We start from the raw sequence: 27,649 nt of genomic DNA, 5'->3' as shown, positions 1-27,649 counted from the left end.
CTGGTCTCTAACCATATACATAAAACATGATTAGGCTTAATGACAATGGTTACCGCGGGCAGGGTATTTAAGATGGATGGGTTCCACAAACTGGCGCCCGCTCCTGTGGTTTTTTTTTAATGGATTAATTCTAAGTAACCAAGTTCTAATCGACAGATTAAAAGCAATACAAAACACCATTCAATCATCAATCTAGCAATCAACCAACAAGTTTTTAAAAAGCCACACAATAAAATAAAAAAAACAGTAGTTCCTCCAATTTATAAAAAAATAAGGGTTTCTCATTAGTACACATCAGCTTAAAGTACTGCTATCATCACTGCAGTGAACATTGACAAAGTTTTTTGTCATCATATGCTTTGTGTAAATACATGTTTCCTAAGTCCACATGTTGCACAAGCTCACCTGTTTGACTCCAAAGTGACATTTTGATGTGTTACCAGGTACAACCCACAATCTTCCTGCTCTCCGATTATAGAACTTTGTGATAAAATCCTTTCATTGCTGAAATAGAACTCTTTACAGATGACTTTCATGAAGTTTGAAGCTTGTGTCACCCATGTTGTCTGTTATGTTACATTGTGAAGCTTAGCTGAAATACCTTTTAGCAGCACTTTAGTGCTTTTTCAAATTGATTTCTCAGCATTCACAAAAATCCTAAACACCTGAAAAGTGTTTACTGTTCTCCTGTTTGATGTGCAGCCAGTGTCTAATGTTTTATATGTAACTCATAATTGCAAATACAGCATTGTATACATGTGGGGGCAGAGGAAAGACGTAAAGGCTGGGGAATACGTTGCTGTTATGGTTATATAATTGGAAACCTCCTGCTGCTTGTGCAAAAAAGCCAATTTACTTGTGACCCGTGTCACACAGCCACAATTACCTCCATCCAATTAGAGACAGATCTTTAGCTCAGCCTACAGCAAGTACTTTCAATTTTCTTTGCCAGGAATACTACATTTTGTTTTCAGATCTCTTTTCATAAGGATTGTGCCTTCCATAAAAATCATGGTTCCTGCCCCTAAAAATTAAATTGTTGAGGATTTTGCTGTGTCACAGCAGCAGGAAGGAAAATGTGGACGTGTGTGTGTGTGTGTGTACTGACTGTCTGGAAATGACTGACGATGAATGATATTTTTTCCCTGATTTGTTCTTTTTTTTGATCTGTTTTTTCTTATTGCTTCTTTTTTTTGGTGCTTTTTTTTGCTTTGTAATTGCCTGATAGTGCAGCAGAATTTCTCAATGTGTAATATTGTTTAAAGCGAAGGCTATTGAGCCACCAGTCAATGAGCATTTCGATACAACATCGAAACATTCAATATATGTCCAGTCTGCAGAGAGATCAGAAGTGGGTGTTGAAGAGCACAGTGTGTAAACCCAGTGATGAGTAAGCACTTCCACTATTGCTCCTGACACATCTGACAGCTTCTCTCCACTAATACCGAGCTGCAGCTTCATCTCAAGGGTGTATGAATTGAGACAGATTATTTGGGGAGTGATTCAGAACTGTCATTATTAAGTCCTCAATGCAATATGGTGCGATTCTATGGGGCCGCTTTGAACAAGACAAACCACTCATTCTAACGCCTCTCGTCCAAGCGGCATTTCCAGAAGGGATGTAAAGACCATGACCACAGAAACCAAAGAATGCAGAAAGATAAGGTTTGAAAAAAAATGATGAAATTGCAAAAGAGTTAGAAAAATGATAGGGAAAGTAGTTTCAACCCAGGAAGAGCTGATATATTCATGAATCACTGTGATTAGAATTTCTATTCTGCTACTGCAGCCATTACAGCAATTTCTCTTTTCCACATAATTTGTGTTTGTAGATATTTGTATTCATCGTGGCTCCATGGACTCTACACTTCACATAACAAAAGCCACCTGGTTTGAACCGGGAGGAGACACAAACCCAGCCTGGACTGGCTAGCATATTCCTTTTGCCAGTCTCAAAAAAGGATAAATGCATCAGCATAAAATCTGCACCAAATCTGCATCTTCTGCATCTTGGAAATAGGACAGCAGCCAAAATCCTAATGTGTATTCAGTGACTGCAAATAATATTATTAGCAGTTACTGGGTTTTAATATCTTATTGCATATAATAATATATACACAGTTTGTGTGTTATGTGTTTGATTAGGGTTAGGGTTAGCCAAGTAGTGTATATTGTTAGAGGTGAGCAAAATTAATAAATAAACCATTGTAAAGTCCTCGGAAGTGATGGGAACATCACTGCAGTGTGCTGTGCTCGATGCTCATTAGCTGACTATAAGTAATCACACAGCATATCAGATTTCTAGTAGAAACAGATGGCCACGCGGTGATCTGAATATTATTATTGTTGTGTTACTGTGGATGTATCAGAAGAGGGGTTTTTTTTCATTTTATACACAAAATTAGAGAAAAAACTGTTTCAAGCAACACAGATGTTTAGCTTATTATCCATCACACTACCTTCAGTCTGATTGGTGCCAGATTCCTTCTGCAGCATGACAACAAGCCCAAATATACATACAATATTAAGTCGTAAAGAACTGTCCTCGGCTACAAGAAGAAAAGGAACAGATGGTATTGTTCCCTTGATCTTACATCATTGCATCAGTCTGGGATTACATTAAGATACAGAAGCAACTGTGACAGGAGAAATAGTAAGAAGAGAAGAAACAGTGCATTCTTAGCAAGTTCTCATAGATGCCTGTAATACTTAGCAGAACTTATGCCACATTTTAATTTAATATAGGATCTATTTCTGCAGTTTCTGTGTAATAAGCAGAAACAGAGCTGGAAATTGCAAAACTGCCTGTTTCTATTTAATAACATAACCTATTAAAGCAAACTTAAAAAGTGTGTGATTATTACCTGGAAACACTTGTGGTAGTTTCTGTTAAATGGAAGCTACCCACTTCCATTTAATAAAGTCCTGAGCAAGTTTTCAAGGATCCAGACTTTCATGTAACTTTTAAAGGATCTTGAGTGAACTGTAGTTCTCTGGGATTTCTGAGCATCTTTCAAAGATTTTCCCTGGACATTGATGGCTTTTCACTCATTTTCAGTATCTGACCATTTTTTGTTGTTGTTTTTTTTTTCTTGGCCTATCTCAGTGTCTGTGAAGAAAATAGAGACGTGGAGGACAAAAGTGCCAGGTGTAAAAACAAAAAAGTGCATATTTACAACAGATGAACAATATCTGAAAGTCATTAAGTAGCAAAATAACAACAATAACAACAACATCCAGCAAGACATGACACAGGACCTCAAAGCTGCATGAGGTCCCTTCAGCTGATCCATCTACTGTTTGCTGAAGTCTCATTAGAAATGTTAGATATGGTTGCAGTGGAAGGCTGGCTGTCAAGTAAGGCTGGCAGAAACTCACTGGCAATAGGTGTCATGGAGTGATGAATCCAAATTTAAAAGCTTAGGTTGAAATCATGGTCACGATGTACTGAGGAGGTCAGGAGTGTTGGGACATTTGTAAAACATTGTCATGGTTCGGGGCTGCATTTCAGTCAGTGGTATTGGAGGTCTAATTAAAACGGATGGAATAATGAACGCAGACAAGCACAGTCTGATTTTGACCCATCACACAATACCATTGTGAAACTATTTGCTTGGCTATCATTTTTAAGCATGACAATGACCCCAAACATGTTGCCAATGGAGTGAAATATGTGGAAAAGATTACAGAATGGAGTCTGTCTTGGGGTGAGAGGCAGTGTCCACCCTGGACAAGTCACCAGTCTGTCACAGGGCTAACACATAGACAGACAACAATTCGCACGCACACCTATGAGCAATTTAGTGTTTCCTATCCCCCCCTAACTGCATGTCTTTGGATTGGGGAGGAAGCTGGAGTCCGCAGCGAGAGCCCACGCAAACACGTGAAGAACATGCAAACACTCAGAAAGATGGTGGAATTGAACTCAGGACCTTTATGCTGTGAGGCAACAGTGCTAACCACCGTGTCACCAGTATATATGTGATATGTGTTTTGTTAATGTAAAATGCCCAAAAGCCAGAACGGTATTTCTAATTTGAATACTTTGCCACTGAAGTCTGACCAATATTCCATCAACATAGTCTTTATGCTTGGTGCACTAAATGACCAGTAGTGTTAGTTACCACTGAGATAGGATATGAGCTCAAACGGAAAAACTGATGAGTAACAGTGATTTAATTTGAATGGGCAGAGATGACATCTTCATGCATGAGGGAACTTCAAAGCCATATTTGGTGAGTCACAAATGATGGCAGGAATGATGAAGTGTGGTTTCCTGGAGATCTTATATTAGCAAGATAAATCAAAGCTGTAGCTTCATGTGTGATTAATATTTTTTTCATCTACCCTATTAAATATTGTTCGAAGCACCACACAGAGCATATCTTTTTAGACTAATTCCACATAATATGTTCTGTTCATCTGTGCTATTCTGAGAAGCTTTTTCTTTTTGATGAGATAAAACCACTGCAAAACTAATGCATATCTGAAAATATCTGATTAGTCGCAACAATATGGGCTACCATGGAAACAAAAAAATCTTCCAGTCTAAAGTAGCGCAGAGTGGAAAGACATGAACCCAAGCACATCCAGCATCACTGGAGCTCAGAGATCATTTCTCACTTTGAAGTGCGCTGTCGACCAGTGCCTGCAGTTGCTGTTGACACAGACTGGAAGCAAACAAAATCTGGGCCATTATGTATTTAATGATGGAAGAGGACATACCCAAGAGACCACAACTGTTACTCTCTAGGCTCTGTGGACAGCAGGCTGTTAGAACTACTGCACAGACAAAAAATAATAATTTGACAATTTTAAGATCTTGACGTGCAGATACTGAAGTGGCTGATATAAATAAAAGTGTACCTAGAAATGAGCGTGATTAAGCTGCAGCGCTCTAGATTTTTTTCACACAAAATTCTGATGAATTTTCTTTACAGAAATTTTCTTTACAGGAAATGTAAAGACTAAGAAGTTTATTCTTAGTAGTAAATCTAAGAAGGAATATACATTTATGTATTGTAGGGCAGATGGATCAGATAGTAGAAGTATGACTCTAGGCAGTTAGTCAGTCAATCAAGATCACTTATTTGTAACAGGAAATCAAGGACCGTGTTGGGGATCATTAATCATGAATTGCAATTCTCTAACTTTTCCTCATTACCAGTAGGTCAAATGCTTAAATAAAAGGTCTTGCAAAATTTGATGCACGTATTAAGGTGTCCCAAAGGAAACATAATGACTTTAGTGAGAAATGCTATCACAGCAAACTTTTTTGTTTTTGATGTAGGGCGCCAACAGTGAATCAAAACCCGACTATACATCCCTGTAAATATTTCTTGTAAAAACTCCCCCAAAACATCATAGAATAAAAATGTACAATGTACCATACAATACTGAAACCAACTTATAAAGCTGTGCAAACTTCTTTGCTTCTGACAATGGGAGTAATTACAAAAGCACTGTGGTTAGGATGCATGCATCCAGTAAGGAGAAGCCACACTGTTTGTCCTTACCGTCGATCGCATCCAGCCTGTAAATTACTGCCATCTCGTGGCTGCAGTTGGCTATTGACTCTGGAAGCAGGATTAACTCTGCCTCCGAATTCACTGAAATCTGCAGTCTTGACTTCATGGACAGGATAAAAATTACTAAATCTCTCTCTAACTCTCTCTAACAAAGAGTTATCTCTAACAAACAACCTGTCTAACAGTACATCTTAAATAGCTATTTTTCTAGGTATTTTCAAAGTATTTTACTTCTACTTCTACTTTAAATGAATGGTTATAAAAACACTCGTTATTGACAACTAATAGGAAAACATTTAGATGACAACTGAATACTTACCGTTGTCTTGTTGATGGTGGTGGTAGTAGTGGTGGTGGGGGGTCTGTGAAAGTCACCACACATCACTGCTATGTTGCTAATCTTGCTCCTTTTGTCAGCTCTGGCAAAACAGTCTTTTCTGGTTGATACATTTCTACCAATCTGCCAGCAGTAATGTAAAATGCAGAGCAATAGAAACATTTTCCCAGCAATTGTAGCATTATTCAGCATTGGGTAAATTTGTTTTGCAAAGGCTTGAAAGTAATGGCTATTACTGTATACATAAAAGTCACTTATTCCAGCGCTGACTGCATCATTGAGGATATCAGTTGTAAATTGCTAATTGTCCTAAAACTAAAAGGGACATTGTAAAACACCAAAAAAAAGATGCTGAAGAGAGCTGTCTGTGTCTTCCAATTGTTGATCCAACAAAAGCATGCTGGTCTAAGTCTCCAGTGACAGATTATGTGTGTTTGAATACGGTCTCAGGAGACCTGGGCACACAGTGAATATGCAAATAAATCTACAGACAACCAATTACGCTGAAAACTTTTCAAACAACTCTTCAAACCACAAGGAAGAGACATGTTGCAACTTGAAAAACACAAAGAGAGTAAGAAGTGAGAGAGTGAGAGTCACAGTATGAAGATATTTTGACAATGTATGAGTTTACATTCAACACTAGATTATAATGGCAACACTTTAAAACACAATGACCTGCCAGTGCGTTTATAGACCATATAAAATAGGTACCCAGTAATCATCTATCCAATGGAAAAATGATGGGTTATGTAACATTTCTATATTACATTGATTAGTTGTGTGTTTACATGCCTGTGTTGGATAATGGAAATGAGTTAAGCAGAATTAGCGTTGGCTTCTCTGTGGGAGTTTTTTACAGATAGTAAAGCCAATTTTCCAGTGACATTAATAGTGATTAATAGTGCTGTGTTGTCAACGCTGTTTGATCGGACACAAATGGAGAGGCAGTTTGGTGGGAAGATTCCTAAAAAAGAGCCAGAGTCAACACAAAGACATGCTATTTGTTTAACAAGAACTATAGAAGGAGACTGACCAGCAGCTGGATGAGTAGAATAGAAAATGAACAGAAATAGAATAGAAATATCCTTTGATGTCCCTCATTGGGGAAATTCAGGTGCGTAGAGCATGCAGATTCACACAAAAATAAAAATAAAAAGGAAAAAATGTACAGTTATTAAAAATAGCATACTCGGATCCAAAGAAATGTGCAACTGAGTAAGAATCTTTTTTAAATGTGCAAAAAGTGGTGTATATTTGTGCTTTATAAACAATGACAGACTATTTACAGAAAATGGAAAAACTGTGCAAATGACAGCAGGGATGCAAACAACTTTTTGTGTTTGTTGGGAGCAGTGATGGTTATAAAGTCTAACAGCTGCTGGGAGGAAAGACCTGCGATAACACTCCTTTGTACACCTAGAATACAGCAGTCTGTCACGGAAGATGCACTCCACTTCTGCAACAGCTTTATGCATGGGTTGGGGACATTGTTCAAGAGTGATGTGATTTTTGCCAAAGTTCCTCTACCACCTCCTATAACCTGCACTGGGTTGAGGGGGAATCCTAGCACAGAGCTGGGCTTCCTGATGAGCTTATCCATCTGCTTCCTCTCAGGTGTAGATAAGCTGCTATGCATTAATTAGGGGAGTCTGCATAAACTTTCATGGTAAATTAAAAAATTAAAATGGACTCCAGAAGACCAAAAAGGTGGCTTGCGATATCAGGAAGCACAACTCTATCAGCATGTCCTATAAGTCCTGATGAGCCCCAGCTGACATGCTGTTTGGGAGATGCTCTGACACAGTAGTCTAGCAATTACACTCTTGTTTAACTGTATAGGTGCTTGACACTTGTCCATTTCCAGTGCTTCCAACATTAAGTTCTAGTGCTCATCCAATGCAGTTTCATGAATGTAATAAATGTTGTTCACCTCACCTGTCAGTGTTTTTTAATGTTGTAGATGATCGGTATAATCACCATGCTCAATATTTTTATATCTGAAGCAAAAATGCTGTTCTCTTCAGCTTCCCAACAGTGCCAAAAACTGTTTTCCTCAGGTGCTGAGAAGATGTGAGAAAGTCCTTGTTTATTCATGTTTCCAGCTATCTCTAGTGATCTTACTTGTTCGGATCCCCATGAGTTTTCTGCATACAGTAGGAAAATCCTTATGAATAATTTAGATAAAAGATAAAAATGTATGTTTACTGCTTTGGCTGCTTCATATGCTAATCCAAACATTTCTATTTCACCTAGGGATCTTCTGTGGATCTGAGAGAAGCGTTTTACAGTGCATACTCCCCTCACCTTTGAGATGTTGGAGAGCTCGACAGAGACCAGGAAATCGAATGGAAGAAACAGAGCAATGTTTGTGTCTCAGCCTCAACATTACACCTCAATCTTTTATGTAAAATCTGCTGTTTTCCATTTCATACGCTTTCCCTTTCCAAGCCTTGATTTAAATTGGGCATGGCCACTTTAAAATCTTTGCATTTACTGTACAGTGGCCCAGAGGCTCAAGCTGTCCTCTGGGATCCAAACCTAATGAATGGTTAAGCTGACAGTCATCAGCAAGTAGCGAGCACTTTTTTGCATAAATCTGGGCACTCCCCTCACAGCCTTTGGCATGTCAATAAACGGAGTAGTAGAGGAGGAAGGATTGTGGCAAGCGGTGGAGGGGGGGATTTTTTTGTACTTGTCAACTCTGTCTTGTTCCACTCATTAAGTACAGTGAGATTAAGCTGGTGTTGAGACTGAGGGGGAGCTGTGGTTCATGGCAGGTTGAATTGGCATGCATGCAGTGGGCTCAGTCAGAAGCTCATCATAGGTCTATGAACAGGCAGGGCTGGGAGGAAAACAGACAATTAAATCAATAATTCGGCAGTCAGGAGATCACTGCACTGGCTGCTGCTCCCTGTCAGCCTTTACGAAGAAAAAGTAATATGAAGAAGACTTTCTTCTCTTCATATTCAAGTTGCTTATATAAGCTAAGAATGATGAAACCTTTGTCCTGTGTCAGGAACCTGCTATGACATCTGTTTCCCAACTTCAACCTTTAACTCTGAAATAATCAAAGCATATGTAACAAGCTGTGCTTTAAAGGACGAAATTCACTTTAAGACACATCATAGTTTGAAAACTCCTCCTTCATCACTAAATAAAAATCATAGAACTTACTCTAAAATTTGCAGTTAAAGTGGAGTGTACACTGACAAAAATTTAGTCTATGACAAAACTGACTCTCAGTTGGGGTTTTATCATTTTATGTTAACCAGCAGTATTAGAAGCTGTGGAGCCCCTCGAGATTCAGCTTCTTTTTCACAGCCCAAAGTTGCCCAATCATATTGAAATATGGGGAAATTTGAGGTGAACGCGACATCTTAAAGTCTTTGTTACGTTGTTCCAGCCGTTATATGTAACAGCATGCAGTTGTGACACCACTGGATTCAAGTATCTGTCTGTGCCCTGTTGGGAATGAGAATAGACTGTTGTCGTTTCTCTGAGGCCAACTTTTGATGCTTTGGAGCCAGCGGGTGGGTGCTTTTGATCATGGACATTGCCTTTGTTGCCCTTATGCTTCTGGTCACTGAAGTCTAGTCTATGCTTTGTGTTTTGTCGTGGACTGCAGAATGAAACTGGGACAACCCAGCACCTCTGTGAATCTGTTGTTGACAGATAAGAATTGATTATGCAGAAAATAAGCCTAAAAGTTTTTGCACAGTACTGTTGGCATCCAGTAAACGTAGACATAGAAATAACTGTCCTGGCACAAGCTTGGCTAATAGAGGCCACTTCAGGTTTTCTCTCAATGGAATTTTCGTTTCATTGCTTTTTAAATGTTTGATATTCTTTACCAGCAAAAGCGTTATAGATCTTTTACAATTTTATCTGTATCCTGCAGCATTTCACCACTTAACTTTGGCAAAACTTCTATTTACAACATTTTTTGGAATACCAGTCAACAACTAAATAGAAGAAGAAGAAGAAGAAGAAGAAGAAGAAGAAGAAGAAGAAGAAGAAGAAGAAGAAGAAGAAGAAGAAGACTGGTACAGTGTCTGCAGGTTTCAGCGACTGTTAAAAGAGACTTTACTTAAGCATGAAGCAAGAAGCAGGAAGAGGTAAGAACAAAACTAAAACATGTATATAAATCATAACAAGATGATAATAATAGGATCATATATACATGAAGAGTATTTTTTGTGTTTTGGCTTTGATCAGTTTGGACAGCTTTGATGTAACTTCCTCCCCCTTTAAAGCAGAAACCCTTTTTCTCCAGAAACAACATTTAATCTTTTTTCATATTTATGTGTTTTCTCTGTTAGAAAACAGGATACAATATATTATTAATCCTCTTAACTTAAAAAAAAAAGTAGAATAATGTGAGAAACTTAAGAAGTCTGGAAAATCAATATTTCTCTTTCTCCAGTGTGGTATTTTTCTATCTGTGCCTCTCTATTACTCCCTCCCGTCATTTCATTTTCTGTGTTGTCTCGGATTCTCATTAACACCGCTGCCCTGTTGGCTCTTCGTCTCCCCGATCGCCCCTTTGTGAAGCTACATAGCCACTTCTTTGCTTGATTCAGCCCATCTCACCACCTTTCATAAACAATGTGTCAGATGTATGAAAGTAATGGGGGGGTAGGAGACATCCAATTAAAAGCACAATGCATTATTATTTCACAGCTCCCCGTCTCTGCCATCTGCAAAAGCCCTTCATATTATATAACAGCTCCGTGTCAAGAGAGCCAGCCTGTGGAGGACAAGTTGAGGGGGTCTTCACCGATGATGCAGCTCGCCAACTCTGGACTTTCCTCAGCAGCTTGCGTACTACCCCTCACTCCTCCCCCTTCTTCCCTTTGCCATATCCACCCACCCATCCACCCACCAGCCCACCCTCTCCCTGCCTTTCTTACGCACACATACACACATACACTCAATCACGAATGCACAGGGATTGCAGCAGCAGCAGCAGCAGCAGCAGCACTGCGAGATGGAGATCTCCGCTGCGTGTGTGAGTGCCTGTTCCCGGTGAGTGCAGGGACAAGAGCAAACGAGTGTCAGTGATGCTTGAATGAGGTGTATGAGGGAGAAGAGGGGGAGAGATCGGTGTAAAAGCCAGGAGGGGGGTGTCAGTGAGGACCCGATCAGGTTTTGAGGCAATGTCTGTCTGCTTCTTTCCCTCTTCTATCCCTATAACCTGAATCTTTGCCGGATGTGCCACAACTACTCCAGCTGTCACTGCACCGGCTGCCTCTCTCTCAGCACTCCCGCAGCCTGTGAGAGCTGCTCCAGTGGCTGGACGGTACCCTGGCACCCACTGAGTACATGGATGAGCAGTGGATCTACAGGGGATCTGTGCTATCTTGTCCTTTGCACCTTTGATCTGTTTCTCAAGGTAAGAGTTACTTCTTTTTTTCTTTCTTTTTTTTTTGAGTTGCACACACATTCACAGGTATTGTGATAAAAGTGGGTGATTCGTTTAGTCTGCCTTTTAAAAATGTTACTAAATCAAAATGTCAAAGGCATGCACGTATTCTGATAGAAATTGGTTAAAGTCCTTGTGTTGCATGCATGTGTATATCCCTGCATGCATTAGATATGGATAAATTAGGGAGGGGGCATTTCTGCATCCAAGCATTTCAAGGTTTTATGACTAATCAGGAGAACACGTCAAAGGTTTTTCTCCACATCTGAAAATGAAGATGAATAGTGATGTAATTCGACTTTGATTAATGTACTTATCATTATGCATATCTTTGCAGCCTCTGACAGACATGCAGTATTTATCCAGTGAGGCATAGGCTGATTATCGAGATTGCTGTACTTGGGAATTGTCTGGGCTTGATAGTGAGGAATATTGATGAGCGCTCACTAATAGACTAGTGTAAAGACTATTGCATATTGTCCTGTCAGAATGATGATCATTTACGAAAAAGCACCTATTGTAAGTAATGCGAACTATGTAAGAAATTCATATGCGGCGACTGATGTCCTCCTCAAGGCTGAATTTGATGAAAGGTGGATTCAGCCTTATCATGACTAAGGACATGTGTGATCTCGGATCTCTTGGGGTACTGCATCACATCCAGAGCTGCACTTGTATTTGGTGTCAGCCGTAGCCGCCCCCCCTCTCTCTCTATCCCTCTATTTTCTACACGTCAGTCCTTGACTACCAGAATTCACAGGAAACGTAGATATGGCACGGCTTTAAGGCGCCCCGCACAGAAGCAGCTTGTCTATTTAACCATCGTTTTCACTTGTTGTCTTGTACATGACACCTGAGTTAATCATCAGGTTTACCTGAGTAAACACGTATGCCCAAATCCCAGCCAGTTATTAATCAGTGAACTCATTAGGGAGATGTACTATAGATTTAACTGTCAAAGGGAAAGATGGACTTTGCCATTCCTTCATACAAGAAGAAGCCCACCCTGGCAGTAGAGCATGTGATTGCCAAAAAAAAAGACCTTCTTCATGTCACCCTCTTCAAACTTCCTCTTCCCAAGGATCCATTTCACAGCCCGTGCTCTCAGAGATAAAGGGATGGGAGCTTTTTTTTAAAAACGCTATTCGTCTATAACAGAAAGTGCTTCACAGTGATAAATTTTTGAAGCCAATAAAGTCATAAAGCAAACTTTTACAGGTGTAGCCTGCAGCCAGTATAGGTACAGATAGCTGGACGACAGCAGGAATGAGATGGTGTGCGTGTGTGATGCTCTCAAAACGGGCTGGGATGTCTTTCAAAAACTGAGGACGAGACTATATATTCCACCAAAGCGGTCTACAATGTTGCTGGAAGAAGAGGACTATTGAGAAAGCATTACTCGAGCGTGGACCAACTAAGGCAAAACCTGTACACAGCCTCAAGGACTATCAAAGGGAAAGACTGCGAGGTGACATCTCGCCCTTTACATTGTGCTTATTAAGGCAAAGCTGGTGCAATGTCATTCTCTTTAATTTATGCTAATAGTGAGTAAAAATTCCTCATTTAAAGTGGATGCATTGCACAGTAACGACGCACACAGTATAATACACAGTGAATGATGAGCACAGCAAAATCCCATCTTATAACAAAAACAGGGGATTTACTTTGCAGTACTCCAGTGTTTTAGAAGTCATTAGTAAAATCACGAGCCATAGCATCAAAGAGCATTCACTGTTTATGTTGCGTTCAGTAAATTCGTGTTTGAAGAGTAGGAGGCTACGATAGTTACTCAACCATTAATGAGAGTGGCCAGACAGTGTTCTCATATGTAAATATCCCACAGATGCACTTCAGTAATTATTGTGTTGATGCAGGCTGACAAGGATGTAAGGCGATCCGAGCAAAGCCGTCTCTTTCTCTCTGCTTTGCGTTGGGGCATAAATCATGAGTCAGCAGTGTTGCAGGCCTACTATTGCACTGAAAAATGGATCCAAACACCTATCAACATTCTTCATTAACAGTCACGTTTCTACCGCATTGTGATCACGATAATCAATCATGTTAGTGTAGCTAAAGGTGAGTTTTGTTTTGTTTTTTTTCTCATACATGCAGTATTTTAGGTTGAAGAACTGAAGGGCAATTGGAACAGACAACATGGTCTGCCAGGGTACATAAGGAGATTTCAGAGGATTACTTTTGCAATTTTAGAGTCAATGCATTATTCATAATCCTTTGGATAGCTGAGGCCAAATCAGGGAAGGACCTCAGGTCATTAGCAGAGATAGCTTGCTTTGAGGAGGACGAGAAAGAAGATGACGAGGAAAAGGAGATTCTCTTTCAGCTGTTTGAATATATCCATGTGTGACAACAGTCTCTCTCTCAGCAGGGCTTTCGTCTCGCTCTCACTCTGCGTATCTGACTTCCAACAATAATAAGTCACTGAAGAGCTTTTCTAGAGTCCCTTTATGTGAATTACCATTTAACTCCTTAGCATGCCTTACATGACTGCATAAGAAATTGTATGCACTTATAAGAGACTTCCTGCAGATGTGATTACCTTTTCAGCTGTGTGAGATTGGTATTTCTGAGTGTGAAATAGCATGAGCCCATGTGAAACAGCTGTGAACAAATGCTTTTTTTTTTCCCCGTAGAAATGCCTCTGACAAACATCTCGCGCTCGAATCAAAGTGCATACTAAGCTATGTTTCAGAACAAATACCAGCGTCCAATAAAATTCATCTGCTCCATACTCCAAAACAACTGTGCGTAAATTCATGACACAGCAGACCATATTGTTTTTGTGCGATGAGACTGAGCTCGTTGCCTGCTTTTCTTTTTTTTCTTTGCCTTTCTTTTTCCTCGTTTGGCACCGAAAGCGTCGCACTGACTAAAGTGACGCTAAGAGCTGTTGGCATGTATTGTTTTCTAGCATTGACAGGAAGCAAGATGAAACATAGTGTCCTCTAAATATATTCCATTTCACCAACAGTTAGAGCTGAGGGTTAGGTTAAAGTGGACACTCAGCAAGGTGAAGCACATGGCACAAGTCCCAAGAAATAAGCCCTCGTGCTTTGTGTTATCAGTCTCTCTCTGCTTTGGTGTTCATCTGTGTGGATGCGCCTCTTAGGATTCTGGCAAAGGCCTCTCTTTGAAAGGTGACAACAAGGCCAAAATACACTAACACTCACACACACACTCTGTCTCTCATTCTTTCACTCACAGACAAGTGAATGAAAGTCAAGCACACACATATAGATGTTTAAGTAGATCTATATTCTATATACAAATGCCCATGTACATGCAAATAAAATGCAGGAGCGACTTACATGGAAAACTCTTTCCATCGTTAGAAAGTATGTGTGCTAGTCATATTACACTGAGTTATTCAATCTTTTGTAATTACTTTTTTGGTCATTATGTCACTGTAACTCCACATGAACTGTAGTTGTAGATCAGCTGCGAATGGGAAATGAACAATAATCCAATCTACCCATGCTTTTTGTTTTACAAATTTCTTGGGAGTAGTGAAACTGACAGTAAGGAAATGTCTCTTCAGTATAAATTTCCCCACCACAACAATCACATTGATAGATTTACAATGTCGCTAAATGATAAAACATGATTACTTTCCGAGAAGCTGCAACACCATGAATAGCTGGCTTTTGTGTGGTAATAAATGATTCATTGGAGTTTATTTATCGCGTGCTGTCTTGTCATATGAAAATGATTAACCAGCTCATTCTGATGTTTCCTTTCAGCCATATCAGACATCATTTCATTTCCTTGTGCTGCTTGATATATTTCATGTTCTAGATGTGAAACGTGTTTCATCACAGATGAGTCAGAAAATGTGTCATTTTTACTTGATCATATTGGTCTTATTTGGTCTTATTTGCACAGAGACTGGCATTAAGAGTAGTATTTATCTGGTTGTTTGTTTGTTTTTTTAATTCAGTTTGAGCTCCTCTGTGTGATCAAAACAGTTTACGATGTATCGCAGCATGAAGTTACGCAATTGAAAGTTAAATATCGATCTGCCTACAGTGCTGGTGCATCATTTGTGTGGTAGCAGGTAGATGAGATGCATCTTATGAATTAATGATTAATTACACTCTTTCAGTGTCACTTTACAGATACGAGACGTAAATATTTATTTTGAGGAACTGCAAAAACAAAAAACAAAAAAACCCTGAAACCACATAAAAATGCAGATCGAAAGCTGGAAACCAATCATTTCAGTTCAGGTTATTAAACTGTTGCATAAACCTATGTAATATTACCAAAATGCTAACACAGCCAGTTAGGAAATATGCACTTTATAGCACTCTATAGTGTGCTATAGGATCACACTTAATATAGGTGATTTTCGTTCAGAAATATGCTCAAGTAATATAATTGAATCTAAATTTGTGTTAAACAGCAATCTGTAAACATTAAAATCTGAAGGTCAGTTCACACGGACGACTCACATGAAAGAGATTTCCGATACGATCGCAGAGCATCTCTAGGCTCTGACCTCGTCACTCCGCTTGGCACAGCAGCAACCAGGGAGTGACGATAATAAATTTCTCCCTACAGAGTTTAGACTCAGAGCCTGCAGGTGGATACAGGTGGAGGAGCCTAACGCTAGCTATTAATGCAGAGTTTAATATGTGTGGGCCACAGCTGCTGTGTCACCATTGCTTCTGGTATCAACCTCAGACCACAAGAGGAATATATATAAGCCCTGGGCTAAGCACCAACCACTCTGTGACCATTCCTTAACAAAACACCCCCAACTGTTGTGGGGAGAATGTTATCAAGCAACATAAAAGCAGCAGCTCACAATGACATGTTGTATGAAATGTTATATAGCGTGGATAGCGGGAGGAGTGTGTGCATGGATGTACGGTAAGCATAAGGCTGGCAACGAGTGCGGCTGAGTGCATCGGTGCAAAGCAGAGAACAGCCGTTTAGATGTAATTATGATATGAAGAACAGTAAAACAAGCTGTCATGCAAACCCATTTGTTTGTATTGGAATGCCTTCCCAATAGGAATAAAAATATGATAATTGTATTTGCAAACAAAAAAATAAAAAGATGAGCATCTCAATGTGAGTCTCATGTTTATATTTATTTCAAATACTTTTTCAAGGAACTAGCAGCAGATTTCACTTGAAACACCCCATATAAAAGTATTTCCATTTCACTGCTACATAAATCAGTGACATATAAAAGGGGTGTCATGCATTTGTAAAGCAAAAGGCAAAAGATAAAAAAATAAGAGCAGCAATTCAAAGTTATCATTCCCAAGTGAATCTATGGCGCAGCAGTAGCAGACAGCAGCCTCGGCAATCCTATAGGCTGACGCTGATATGAAGCAAACAGAACCTAAACACATTAATGATGCTTACTTAAAATGTATTTCATAGCCTTCACATTAGCCTAACTACCAGATATTTTGGTTACTGATCTAAGTCAGTGATCTGGCATCTAAACTGCGGTAAGACATCAAGTTAACAGAAAAACTGTGCTTTTAGCTTGAGGTGTATATTTAGGCTGACAACTGATATAATGAAGAGGCAATAAACAGAGTATTGAATGATGGCAGCAGCAACAAGGAGAGCAGTGTGAACACAATTATTATTCTAAAAAGGTCTCTTGAAGCAAATTATCAAACAGTTGGCAGGGGACCGTGCTTATGAAATGCTACTGTCATGGCTGCAAGTGTTAGCATGAGGTGTGATTAAGAAACATTAACACAACGGAACGAGAGTTTAATCGAGCTTCAGTCGTGATGGTGCAAAACTAAATGGCACGTGCAAAGTAAATGTTATTTTGTATCTTAAATGAGTTTGATTTTAGATTCTGGATCAGTTTTGGATGAGCACCGCTGGCCTGTTCGATTTTTCAACAGCACTGTTGTGTTTGGAAACATAATATTAAAAATGTTATTAAAAGAACAAAAAGTAAATGGGACCATTTTTGAGTCATCAGATAATGAAGGAAATATGATCATCTTTGTTCTTATTTTTACAGATTTCCTCCATGTTTAACACATTTATGTTGCAGATTGGTGCATCATCTGTACAGCATGGCAGCGGGTAGATGAGCTGCATCTTATGAATTAAGCACTTTGATTGTTGTTTATTATGCTGAGAAATACAGACACTACAAGTGCAAACTTTGAAAAATTGTCAGGAAATATGTACTTTTTAACACAGTATTATAGTTCTTCTCTATATACAGTATTTGGCTGGTTCTCATTGTATTTATTTAAAGATATCAAGCCGTTTGTACATGTATTGAATCATGCATGAATCACTGGAATCTTTTTCAAGTTGTCCTTATTAGTTACAGTTAAAATACGCTTATCTAATTTTTTCTATTATTAAAAAAATAAATAGCAAAAATAAATATTTTAATCTCAGTTTTGGGTTACTTTAATGGAGGTTTACAAGTTATATTCCAAAAAAGGAGAAAGACATTAGGCCATCTGCCACAATATCTTATCAAAGTCATCACATGTGAAAAATCGTCTCCTCTAGATTAACACACACACTCTCTTTTTCTGTTTTGGCTGTTTCAGGAAATATGGTGAGCAAAGAGGACACCAAATGCGTTGTTCTCTCAAATTCAGATGAATCGGATTCAGAAACAGTTCCCTCACACAGCATTGACGCACAGTCCGGCTCCGAATCTGGCAAACAGCAGGTGAAAAAAAGAAACAAGGCTTTACAAGTGCGTTTTAAGGATATCTGCGAAGCTCAGAAAGAGCATCGTGCCAGACGCTCCAGGTCCATTTCCTGTAAAGTTACCCACAGAAAGTACATGACAATGCCTGCCCGGCGATCTATTCCTAACGTGACCAAGAGTACTGGTGTCCAGACTTCACCAGATCTTACAAAACGGTACAAGACTTTCCCATTTGAAAGGAAAAAAGGACACACCTTTAAACATGCTGCTTTGGTGGAAGAGTACAGAGGACAAAACAATGGATTTTTGAGTGACATAAAAGCAGTAGGAGATGATGGACAACCTACTGGGGAGTCATCTAAGTACAAGGGTAAGATTGTGGGGCAGACAAAAGCACTGCTTCACCACACTGATGACAGCAGTGATACAGAGGATTTGCTTTCCAGTGCCAACTGTGTGGATGGACCCTCACATTTCTCAGAAGAGGGTCATCCTACCAGCTCTCCTTCCAAAAGTGAACCAGAATACAAGGTTTGTGGGACAAGGACCAAACACAAAGGATTACCCAAAGAAGACATGGATGCCGGCACTTCCTCAAAGCGCCAGCTAGCTGACTCAGAGTTTTCGCAGGACAAGCCAAAGGGCACAGGCCCTGTTGCATGGAACTCTTTGACACAGGTGGAGTCTTTAGGAAGCCCCTCTGTGAGCTGTAAACGGAAAAAGGATACACAGCTAAATGAGCAGCAGTCTCAGACACTTCCCCATAGTGCCAAATGTTCTTTAAAGTCGCAAGGGCAGTGTCGGACAAGGCATGTGTCAGCCTCCTCTAAACTCCAGCGAACACATGGGGGTGACGAGGGCTTTCCTCTAGGAGCCACGGGCATCGGGAGCAGCCAGCAGATAATAACCTTATCTGGAGACAAGGATATCAAAGCACAGCTGCAGGCCATGGAGAGTCTCATCAGTTCAAGCCAGGAGACCATCAAGGTCCTTCTTGGAGTTATTCAGGAGCTGGAGAAAGGTGAAGCTCAGAGAGAGGGGTGAGTAGAGTAATGTTTACAGTGAAAATGTTTGTGAAATGTTTGTGAAATCTCCACATGAAACCTATATAGTATATCATCAAGTATATCATCCTTATACTGCCTTCTGTTTGGATGTCAGTCACTATCTGATGTGTAGCCAAGTGCACAGCCATTGAGGTTACAGTGTTCCACACATAATTTTTTGACTATCAACAGTATGCCACCCAGGATCTTGGTGAATCACATTTTGCAATAGCTATCAGTGTGAATGCACATTTTCTTCAAAAATATGGATGTGACTAAGAGGTTTCTAGAACAATATATCTCTGAATATTTTAAAAGTAAAAAACGAGAGGAAAACAATATCTGGTGTGTTTTTAAGAAATGTGAATGGTGTTATTGGGAAGCATGAACTTGCACTACTCTTAGGTGTGGTAACACTTGACTTTTGGCATTAAACAGAAAGTTCAACTGTAGTTGATGGGAATGCCATTAGTCCTTCAGTCACTTTCACAGCAGCACAGTTGTAAAAACCTGTGCTCTATCACAACACAAAGCAAATTGTATTTAAGTTTCATCCACATCCAGTGGTGAACAAGGCACCCTGGTGTGACTCTGAGGAGCTTGGTTTTAAAGGCCCAATTAGTACAGCCTCATAACACGTTGCCTTTCATCTTCACAAAACTGTGCCTGCTGTAGTGATTTCACTGTGCTGTGCTCCAGCATTGTGCTCGAGTGTTATTAGAGAAGTGCAGTTACGGGACACAAAACTATTATCCTTATTTTGTGTTGTTTGTGTCAGTTATGCTTCCTTGAACCAAAAAGCAACTTAAAGTTTCCCCCTTTTTTAACCAGCATATATAATGTCCAACACAATGTCTGCTCTTTATTAAACCTGTACTGTATGTCATTTGTGGTTTTAGCAAGGTGTTAGAATAATCTAATCACTTTTTATTTACTTTTCAGCAAAAGTAAAGTGTTTTTGAGAAGCGACTTCACGGTTTACTCTGGAAATAACATTATGGCAAAAAAAATTTATTTTTTATTTTTTTGGAGGGGATTTTACTTTCTCTGCGTCATCTGTTCAATGAGACAATCCCAAACATAAACCAAAAATATGCAAAAGTACAGTAGGAGCTTTGATTGATGCATTTCCCCGTGATCTGTTTCACATCTTCTTAATTTTCATGATATCACAGTTTATTTTGGATACTTTTCAATGACAGCCTATGAAGAGGAAGTCCCATCAATGCCACATGTTTCACTTCTCTTATGGTTTTCCAGACCTTAACCTCAGTGACATGTGATGCTTATTGTTAAACACTTATGAATGTGCTAAAAAAAAACACACAAAAAACCCCCATATTAACAGTCAGAATATATAGCTCAGTATTTTTCTCTTATATTAATCTAACTGTTATAATATTTGTCTACTGGCTTCATACAGTTCTGAAAGTCACTTCCCCAGCCTTGTTCAGGAAACACTTTCATTTCTCCACACAAAGATGTGTGTAGAACACAGAATAACACTGTATATAAAAAGTGGCATTTGAAACATGGTGGCTTGACCTAGTGAAGCTTCTGTTCGCATGTTATGCATTTCTCAGGCAGGCAGAGCAGCAGGCACGTAGGCAGGGGGGTGTAGTGAAACTAGAATGATGAGGCCAGGACATATCCCAGGACAGCTGACGTGGGCAAACAACACAGCAGTGAATCTGTGCCAACAAGCAGTCGGCTTAAAGAAAGACTTTCAAAGGTGCCGGGGTTTTTTGTTTTTTTTGGTTGTTTTTGTTTTTTCCATGAAAAATCTATGAAGATCTTTTCTGTGTCACTGTGGTTTAATACAGAATCACAACAGTGAAGCGTGAACATTAGACACTGAATACAAAAAGGGGTGTTGTGCTGAGCACATGCACTGATTGTAAATTTAGGTTAATACACTTTTATTATTAAAGCAACTCTTCTTAATGATATGGGAGTACATGAAAACCTAGGCAGCAGTGTAGCACTAGAGTAGATCTATTTTCTGTGTAGTCAGTTACTGCCCTTGCTCACAGCTGTTCAAAGAGACTTTACTTGAGAACAGGACAGGATGGATGAACTCAGTGACCTTGAGCTTCCATCAGCATTTTCGATCCATGAAGAAGCCCTTCTGTCTCCTCCGATGAGGTCACCTTTCATGTCACGGTGAACATTTGAGGTGCAGCTCTTCCCCGTGTCATCCATCAGGTACAAAGGGCTAGCGTGACAGCAAGCAATTACATGTGTGGCTCGAAAACAAAATATCCTATCATTCCCATCCCACGCGGTCCAACAGTCTATTCAGCGACATATTGCCAATAACAAAAAGCCCACCTGCATGCTCATCTAAACTCAAATGATGAAACAGAAACTAATGAAAGTCAGAGAATGCCACACTAACAAAAGTCATTGGATATTTAGTGTGTCCTCTTTAGCATGTGCACATTTTGTATGAGCCTTATGTGCCACCTGGCTTGCAGCTGGTGTTTGCAGAGGGCTTCCAACATAAAAACAACAGACAACACAGCCTGGGGGCAATACACCTCAGCCACAAACGGAGCAGATACAGTGCTGTTTATTGCATTTTGAAAAAGTATGTCTGTAACAAGTTGACCTTTATGGGAAAGATGTACTGTGTGCTGTAGCACATAATGTAAAGATATCGATTTTTTTTATTACACAAGAGCTGCATTTAGTTGTTTCCTCCTATTGCCTATAGACAATTCAAAGTATGTCATGGCAAAGCAAGGTAATCCTATTATGTTAAATCAGCAAGTCTACACGCTTGATTAGCCAAATCTGAGAGAACTGCAGGATCAAAATCCCCGCTGCATTTTCAACTGTTAGCAAAGAGCAACCCTGAGTGAAAACAAACCTGAGCAAATCTGTGTGATAGCCGATGCCCACAGGTGTTGAAATATGAAGGCGAAGCCTGTCACTGGAGCTCACGTATATCTTTCCATCTCTCCCTTCACAGGCTCTCCTACCGAACAGGACAAGACACAGCAAATTGTGACACTTGTCGAAACAGCGCCTGCATCATTTACAGGTGGGCTTCTTGCACTGTCTGTACAACGCATTGAATCAATTTGAAAGGGGTCCTTACGAGACTCATCTGGCGCAGTCATGCATTAGTGTCCAGAAAATGCAAAATCAAATATACTGTATGCACAACATTGCATCTAGAGTGGTTTGACTGAGGCAGAAAATCTGAAGAGTACTGAAAATGTTAAAGTCAAATCTTTTAGGTGTGACATTAAATGGAATTCAGAAGAGAGGAATCATAAAATACACATCAAGGTCACGGAAGAAGTACAGATGTAATACCGCTGACAGTGCTGTGTATTGGGTGTTGCTTTGTTTTACAATACAGTGGATGATGGCTCCAATATTATTTGCAGAGGTTTCTGGGAAATATACGAGTTGGTATGACAGAATGAGTAACAATACACAACAGTGGGAAGTGAGTTGTATATAAAGTAGGAAATACTGTGATCCCATCACAGAGTATGTGAGGAGCTCAAATAAAACATACTTGGAAACTCCAAATGCTTTCTTCCGAGTCCAAAGTGTATGTATTCTCATATGTTCTAAGTGTAAAAAAAATGTCTCAGAAGCATGAGGAAAATCCACTCGTGTCATTTGTCACTTCTATCTAAAAGTGTCTACTGCTATACCTCGCTGTTACCTTGTTCTCCAAAATTGTGAAACATGAAAGTGTTTGGAAAATGCTCTTATCCCCAGAAAACACACTGACCTCTGAGACCTCCCAGTTTTTTCATATAGGCATGAGTCAAAGAAGCTTAAAAAACAAACAAACAAAAGAAACACCATCACATTTTTTGCAGATTTCAACTTTACCTTTTTTAAAAATATATATATATATAAAAGTTTGTTGCCATATGGAAATGTTCCTTCCCACTTCTGCTTCATACTTCCCCTTTTGGACAATAGACTCTATACATAAGATAATGTTGGTAGCCCATTTATACTCCACTGATCTTCTGAATTATTTTGAATATGTTCCTGATATTTACAACACCAGGAATATTTGAAAGTGATTTGGACAAAGAATTAACACTGCCTTGGACCGGATTTTCTCTTCGTGTAACATTTCCTGCAAAATCATACCAACTCTGCTTATTTGAAGAGTGCATTGTGTCGAGTTGGCCCGGACTGTGGTGACAGGACCTAAAAACAGGAACTTAGTTACATGTAGGCTACTAGAGGAAGAAAAATAACAAACAACAACAAAAAGGCCCTTTAAAAAAAACACATTAGTTCTGGACTGGCATTCAACAGTGTCACATTCACATCACCAGTTTGCATATGCTTAACATTTGATTAAAAACACAAGATATTGCTTGTGCAATTGCAGATTCATATTTCATTCAAATTATCATATCTAACATTTTACAAAAGTCCAGAGTCACCCCTCATATCTATACAGTGGTCTTGAACAACACTTCTCCAGCCTTTCTAAAGAGGTTTTGAAGTTTTTCTTTGCTTTTTCGTTCATTTTCAGTCTATTTCTTGTACTTAAGAAGAATATATTTTTGCCTGACCTGTGAATCATTCAAACATAAAAAAGGCACCTAACTCTAGGGACATACCAGTGTTGTGTCTACACATAACAGACAACCCTATTTTACATTTTTATCTTTAGGCACTTTATTGGTAGCAGCCTGTCACAAAAACGCACAGCTTGCTCCCATATCTTAAGTTTAATGTATAAAAAATGTCAAAAGACACAGTTTGACAGGCATAAAAGGGAAACGGCGATAAAAGGCTGGGGAGTGCCAAATTACACAAGGTCTTACGACAGGTCTTACAGAAGTATAAAAATTATGAACACAAAAAAGTTCTGTCAGAAATTTCACCCCCCACGCAACAGCATCTGGAAAACACCTGATTGGCATCGATTTCAGTTTTCACCAAGGCAAGGATCCTAACCGCCCTGCCAATACAATTAAAGCATACCTGGGTAGAAAAACACATACTGGTACAGTATCAGTCGTGGACTGGCTTCAACTTTATTGAAGCAGTAAGAGTATCTTGATAGAGAACAGAATAAAATGTCATTCAAATCCAAAAGAACTTCAAGAAGAAAATTGAGTTCAACCCCATTTCTCGGGAGATTATTAGACTTTAATTTCATTCGCACGTATGGTAAATTGATAGGTGTCAGCAGTTAGAATTTTAAGGCTATCTTTATTACATCTGACCTGAAGGGAGCCTTCAGTCTCATTTATTGATCCTGGAAGGGATTGTGCATGCCAGGCTAAGTTTTTGCAGTTTTTAAACAGATGGTTTTCAGGGAAGGACACACACTACTCATCCATGCATTTGTATAGCACCTAAAGAAATCAAATTAAACAAGACCCAACTGGCTGGTAAGAGAAGAACTGTTGTCTTCCCCCAAACACTTCACTGCCCTCTTCCTCTTTCCACTCAAATTCAGACCCCTCTCTTAGTCTAAAGCACTTCACTGAGCTAGAAAATGGAAGAGGAAAAAAGAACTGAGTCATCTTTCTTCAAAGAGAGGAGTAAACAACCTCAGAAAAAAAAAATCAGTAAATATGAGAAACCCTGGAAAGTGTGGATCATTTTGTATTTTAAAAACAGTTTTATTAGGCTAATAAGTAGGAAGATTTTGTCTCATACTGATCTAGTAGAAATACAGGCAGCTGATTGTCTTGTAAACCCCGCCAAGCCCTGGAGCTCTCTCTTGCTTCATGTTTTCTTTCTATGATTCTCCTTCTTTGGGAAGGCTCTTCTTAGTTATTCTAGGAAATACTTTCTGGAAATCTGCAGAAAATCTAGGTGCCAAGGAAAACACAAGTGCTATCCTCCTATTGTTTCGGTTTTTAAATTAAGCTTGAATTTTGTGTGCTGCGGCTGACAGGATTACATAGAATGAATAAGGCTTGTATTACTCTATAGCCACTACACTATGCAGTCATTATTTAGTTCAAGTAAAATGAAAAACCAGTTTACTGTCAGATTAAATTAGTTAATTATTGGTGATCTTTAATAACAATTTAAATTTCTGAAGTTTATATCTCCTTTTATCACTAAATGAATGCCAAAGTCACTATTTCCCTCAAACGATGTTTGTATTTGTTCTTTGTGTTTTAGCACTTTGCAATACTGGCATATTCACAATACTAGCAATAGTAACATTGCTGACAAAGTAACATATAATCAAATAATATAAGTAATATATACCTTCACCCTCCAGTTACAGTTCCATAATCTTTAAATTTTAGTGAGACAACTTATATTTAAAATTAAGTAGCGAAAACAGAGTTTGGCATCTAAGCTCATCTCTATCTCTCCCTCTATTCAGACACATTCAGACTAGGGAGTTATAAGCAAACATCCCCTGGAGCCTACAGATAGATATTCGGGTGGTGGAGGGGTTGAAATAGCAGATGGTGGGATAGGTTGAGGCACATAAGTCTGTGCGAAGAGAAATGAAGCTGAAGTTGTCTAAGCTAGTCCATAGACTTCACCCCATAAATCCTACATGGAACGTACGGGAAAAACAATAAATGCTAAATAATTGAACATCCTCTGGTTTTAAGAGGTTTACAGAGAGTAGTATAGATCTGTCATTTCTATTATTCTATTAATAGATCATTACTACAAGTCTATAAATGTAAAGATGTATATGAATTTTGCAATATTATGATGAAGAACGCATCATGGACTCATTCAAGATGTGAACTGAGACAAAGACAGATTTGTAAACATATATCATCTTTTGTTCATCCTTCTAGGTACATACACTAACCACACACTTTATTAGTTACACTTCTAGTAACAGGTTTGACCTGCTTTTGCTTTCAGAGCTCCCTTTATTCTTTTGGGATAGATTCAACAATTTGCTAAAAACACAGTCAGAGATTTTGGCCCATGTTGACATGAAAGCATCACACAGATGCTGCAGATATGTCAGCTGCACATGCATGAAGTGAATCTCCTGTTCAACCACATCCCAAATGTGTTCTTTTGGACAAAGATGTGATGTCTGTGGAGGCCATCACAGTGAACTCATCGTCATGTTCAAGAAATCAGTTTCAGATTATATGAGCTTTTTGATAGGATGAGTTATCCTCCTGGAAGCAGCCATCAGAAGATGATATGCTGTTGTCATAAAGGGATGGACATGGTCAGCGAGGCAGGCAGTGGCATTTAAACGATGCTTGCAGGTAATAAGTGGCCCAAAGTGTGCCAAGAAAATATCAAAAAAACGATTACACCAAAAGCGCAAGTCTAAAAAAATAGATATTAGGCAGGGTTGATCCCTGTTTTCATGTTGTTTATGCAAGACTCTGATCACATCATCCAAATGTCAGAGCAGAAATCAAGACTCATCAGACTAGGAAATGTTTTTTTATCCCTCTTGCCAAGTTTAGGTGATCTTGTGAAATTGTAGCCTCAGTTTCTTCTTTTACACTGACAGAAATGGCACCACTATGGTCTGCTGCTATTGTACCCTATCAAAGTTCAACGTGACAAATTCAGTGAGGCATTCAGAGGTGTTTTGCTGAAAACTTGGAACAAGCTGTTATCTGAGTTACTGTTGCCTTCCTATCAGCTTAAAGTATTTGGGTTTCTCACTAGACAAACTAGTTTTTCTTTTTTAGACCATTCTCTGTAAACATCGAAGATGAAAAGTCCCAGTAGATTAGCAGTTTCTCAAATACTCAGACCAGCCCATCAGGTACCAAGAACTGTGGCATGTTCAAAGTCACGTAAATCACCTTTCTTCCCGATTCTGATGCTCGGTTTGAATTTAAGCAGGCTGTCTTGATCGTGTCTACTTGCCTAATTGCATTGAGTTGCTGCCAAGTGAGGGCTTGTTGTTATGATTATTATTCTGGCTTCACTTTTTATCATTAGCACCCAGCTGAACAGATGTGAGTGTATGTATGGTATTACAGGTGATCTCTTGTGGTAAAGCCTTTATACTGCAGTTTGTATGTCGATTTGTTTCTTTATCGACTAGACAGGCCTTTTCATTCATTTTAACTACAGACTAGTCTCCCAGGCTAGTCCAGGAATCTTCAAGCTGCGCAGTGGAGGGATCTCCTGTGACTGACACATAAAGACACATGGTCAGGCAGTGATTTAGGAAGAACTTGATTTGCTTTTGCATTGCATTTTAATTGGCAGAGCAGCAGCATTTTAAATATCGCTTGATCATGCTCATTTAATTGTGGGAAGCTAAAATCGTGATCAAGATTAAAATTTGGTCCATTATGCAGCCCGAGTATCTAAGTGTGAAGCAGGAAGGCCTCTGCATAGAAGAGCAATTTGAACTGTAGAGCATAATTTCTCTTTTTTAGTTCACTGATGGTATCTCGATAAGACAAAGTTGTGGCATTTCTATATGTCAGCGAAGCAACTTGGCTTAATTAACAAACTCTAAGAAAAATTAAATGGCAAAAACATTGTCTTCAGCCTATTGTCAGTAAACCAAAGCAGGCAGTATATGGTAATAAAGCTGCAATGATGATGCACTCTGCAGAGTGACGGTAAAACGGAAGATTATCATTTCATCTGTGCACTATATCATTACATTTAGTTTGTTTGTTGTTGTTTTTTGGTTAATCTAACTTGGTTAGTTCTGGT

The 27,649-nt window shown here is 39.2% G+C and overlaps 1 protein-coding gene across 2 annotated transcripts in view; it reads left to right on the top strand.

The window, feature by feature from the left end:
• The first annotated feature begins 10,811 nt into the window (after window positions 1-10,811).
• insyn2ab (inhibitory synaptic factor 2Ab) overlaps window positions 10,812-27,649 on the top strand; it is a 22,946-nt gene continuing 6,108 nt past the window's right edge. For both annotated transcript variants that reach the window (XR_311579.2, XM_005727446.2), the window contains exons 1-4: window positions 10,812-10,893; window positions 11,098-11,260; window positions 17,860-19,006; window positions 21,987-22,058. Coding sequence is in view for 1 of the 2 variants with exons in the window: in XM_005727446.2 (XP_005727503.1) it covers window positions 17,865-19,006; window positions 21,987-22,058 (1,214 nt within the window). In the remaining variant the exon portion in view is untranslated. The remainder of the gene's footprint in view (window positions 10,894-11,097; window positions 11,261-17,859; window positions 19,007-21,986; window positions 22,059-27,649) is intronic.

The sequence above is a fragment of the Pundamilia nyererei genome, unplaced genomic scaffold (genome assembly GCF_000239375.1).
Source record: "Pundamilia nyererei isolate P.nyererei 1_Seehausen unplaced genomic scaffold, PunNye1.0 scaffold00024, whole genome shotgun sequence".
Taxonomy (NCBI): domain Eukaryota; kingdom Metazoa; phylum Chordata; class Actinopteri; order Cichliformes; family Cichlidae; genus Pundamilia; species Pundamilia nyererei.
The sequence above is the reverse complement of the archived record's forward strand: the minus strand, read 5'-3'. Positions and strand labels throughout refer to the sequence as shown.